Here is a 3,326-nt window from a genome sequence, read left to right on the forward strand (position 1 = left end):
GGGATGGGGGTGCTGTGTCCTGCAGGCTCAGGTGGGGTGCTGCACCCGGGAGTAAAGTGAGATCTGCCCTCCTTGCTTTGGGAATTGCCAGCCGGTGGGGTTCATCTGCAATGAGGAAGCAAATCCGTGGGGATCTGTGTGAAGGTGCGAGGTTTGTACTCCCACCACAGCACCTCACTGGGGTGCAGTGGGGGAGGATGCTGCACTGGGCTCTCCATCGCACACATACACCACCCCCCCTTCTAGTCTTTTCCCCCATGTAACTTTTCCATCCTTCCCTCTGCATTCTCTTTCTTCCAGCACGGTGATAGGATACATTTAGTTTAAAAATAGGACTGAGGCTGACGTTCCTCTGAGAGAAAGCTGTGCTAACTCATGGCTTATCCTTTGGGTCGGGGTTGCTGTGATATCCTGTTTAGAAGGAATGACATGGCAGTTGGGGGCGAAAAATCACTTAAAGAGCCTGAGGGCTCAGGCCTGAGGTGACCCTGACAGCACACGTGGCTCCAGCTGTCAGGCAGCCAGGGAGCAATGGCCACATCTGGCCAGGACTGAATAATTCAGGCTCTAGACTGTGCCATGGCCCCATGAAGCAGTGCTGGGATGCCAGAAATCCTGCTTGGAGTTTTGAGGAGTGCTGTTGATCGTGGCTGGGAGGGGGGTAGGGGCTGCCAAGGGGATGGGTGGGAAAATGGGGGGCTTCCTGCTGGGGCTGTTTTGAAAGACATGAGTTTGGAGGGGCTTCCTGCACCCTGTCCCACAGAGGAAGACGTGCATAGCCTTGGACACCATAGCTGTCCCGCAGGGTCTTGGGTTATGTGAAGTTCCTTCCCCTTTAACCTGAGATTTACTCCCTGGGAAGGTGAGAGCAGCATCACCTCTGCACTTTGGAGCATGTGCCGGTGGCAGGGGGGGCTGTGTTGGGGGTCTTGTGCCGAGGAACATGGAGAAATCCCTCCCCATGGGGAGGAGGTTGGCTTTTGGCAGGGAAACCCCACCTTTGTCCCCATGGGGCTCGACCCAAATAACCAGGAGTATGTCTCCTTCCCCTGCAAAAGCCAACAGGTTTTGGGGTGCTCTTGAGGACAGGAGGTGTGCTGCAGAGGCTGTGTGCCTTGTTGCAGTGGGAATACACAACCCCATGCCCCAGTGGGGCATGTGGGGTGAGGAGGGGTGGCTCAGCAGCCCCCCCCCAAGTGTCCCCCAGGCCCTTGGTGCCAGGAGCTGCGCTTCCTCCTTAAAATAAACATGGGAAGTGGTGATCTGATCCCCCAGCCTCAGGGATTTAAGGCAGCTTCATGTTTGCTCTTGGCATGTTAATCAGCGTGGCCCTTCGCTGAGGCTGGGCGAGACACTTTCCTGGGCTGCTGAGGACCCTCTCTCAGTGCTAGCAACACTTTTTTCCCAGGGTGGGAATGGCACACTGGGAACGTGGGGCTTACGTGGCTGGTCGCAGTGTTGGGGGGATGCCTGAGCCCTGCTGCTACCCCTTCTCTGCCTGTAGCATACTGCGCTGTGTGGGGAAGGGAAACATGTTGGTGCTGTTGCTGAACGATGCTTGGAGGCTGAAGGTCTGCTGTAAGATGAGTTACAGGTCATGCCAGCCAGAGGCCAGAGCCCAATCCTGCTCGGAAAATACTCCGTTGAGGGGAATACAGCTTGCTTTCTTGTGACTGGGCTGTGTGGCACCCTACTCCCCAAGTCATGCTGTGAGGAGGGGCCTATGAAACCACTATTGGTACTTCTAGCCCCAAATAGGGCATATAGCACTGTGATTTCCAGAGCCTGGCATGCATGGGAGGAGGATGGGCAAGGCTGATCTCAGCAGCAAGGGGCTCTTCCCACCCTTGAGAGAGACTTCCCCAGGAGTGAACTTCCTCTGTCACAGAAGAGTCATAATTAGGCCTCTAAAAGGCAGCTTTTTAAAACAAAGCATCACCAAACCACCACCCTGTAGCCATTCTGCAGTGGATGCAGGTCTACAGGGCAGAAGGATGGAGCAGGAGCACTGTGTGGAGCCAGACAGTGAGGAGCAGGGTCCTGTGGAGAAGAAATGCAAACCTATGAGCCTGATTTTTGACTTCTACTTTCTTTTTTTTTTTTCTCTTTGTCACACTGATGTGAAAAGAACTGTGATTTATTTTGGGATTTCTGTCATCCTAGGTATTTTGGAAATATTTGCTGTGTCTCAGGGGATTGTAGGAATACGAGGAGTTTTCAGCAACAAATTTTTAGCGATGTCAAAAAAAGGAAAACTCCATGCAAGTGTAAGTAAACCCCTGCTTCTCAGTATCTGTTATTTATTAAAGGCCTTGGGACACCTTCACGTGCACGCTGTGCTCCTGGTGTGCTGAGCCCCTTTGGCATTTGGCCTGACTGGCAATTACATCTAACCAAGGGAAGCACTTTTTCCTTTCCTGCAGTTGGGTATTTGCATCAAAAGGACTTGTTCTTTGAGCGTTGCTGGGTTATTTTTAGCACCTTCTGCAGCAGATCATGCAGATGGCTTTAGCCAAATGTCTCCCAGTGAGAGACACGAGAGGCACCAGGAGCCTGCCTGCACCCATTAGCCCAGCAATTATCCATTAGAAAGGGGCTGTGGCACTGGAGTTTGGGCTGGTTTTGCCCATGGGGAGAAACATCCCCAGGATTTTGGGCAGGTGAGATCCAGCCCATGCAGGAGCACTGCAGATAAAGTAGAGAAATTCCATTAACTCTTGTTTCTGCTGGCTGTTTTCCTGAAGGCTGGGTTTTCTGAAGGTCTAATTAATTGTGCTTTTTCCATGCTGCTTCTGTTGAACCAATCCTGTAAATTGATTTCACTTTTTTCAACTTCAAGATGCTGTTGCCTAATTTTTTTCCTGTTAGTTCCTGAGATCATCTAAAGAAATGAAAGTGACAACTGTGCTGACATGAAAGTCATCACCCTTTAAAGATGTACATGTAAATGCAACACCCAAAGAAGGGCATTTTTAAGGCAGCATCTCGGACAACCTGTCACCCAAGTTTATTCCCAGCCTGGAAGAGGGAAAAGCCAATTGCCTTCCCTGTGGCTATAAGCCAAACCTCCTGGTCGTGAAGTGGATGTTAGTTATGTGATCTGCTTATGCTGCTCAAGCCCACAGACTGCCTTTATGTGAGATTTATGAACTTGCCGCTCTCTCCCTTGTGTCTTATTGGAGTGTTGCTCCTGAAACCCAATGATGCTTAAAGAGTGAGCATGTCGTTGCTTATTTATTTTAGGAAGCAAAGCAGGACCAGGAATGGCATCTAAGAGAAAGGGGGAATGATGGAGGAAAGCATGAGGGAAGGAGACAGTGTAGGGA

The 3,326-nt window shown here is 51.1% G+C and overlaps 1 protein-coding gene across 1 annotated transcript in view; it reads left to right on the plus strand.

Annotated features, from left to right (window-relative positions):
- Nucleotides 1-2,162: 2,162 nt before the first annotated feature.
- Nucleotides 2,163-3,326, plus strand: part of LOC104407597 (fibroblast growth factor 5-like) — a 4,796-nt gene continuing 3,632 nt past the window's right edge. Inside the window, exon 1 of the mRNA XM_010016921.1 lies at nt 2,163-2,267. Coding sequence (XP_010015223.1) covers nt 2,238-2,267 — 30 coding nt within the window. The 5' untranslated portion in view covers nt 2,163-2,237. The remainder of the gene's footprint in view (nt 2,268-3,326) is intronic.

Source organism: Nestor notabilis, unplaced genomic scaffold (assembly GCF_000696875.1).
Source record: "Nestor notabilis isolate BGI_N333 unplaced genomic scaffold, ASM69687v1 scaffold18496, whole genome shotgun sequence".
NCBI lineage: Eukaryota > Metazoa > Chordata > Aves > Psittaciformes > Psittacidae > Nestor > Nestor notabilis.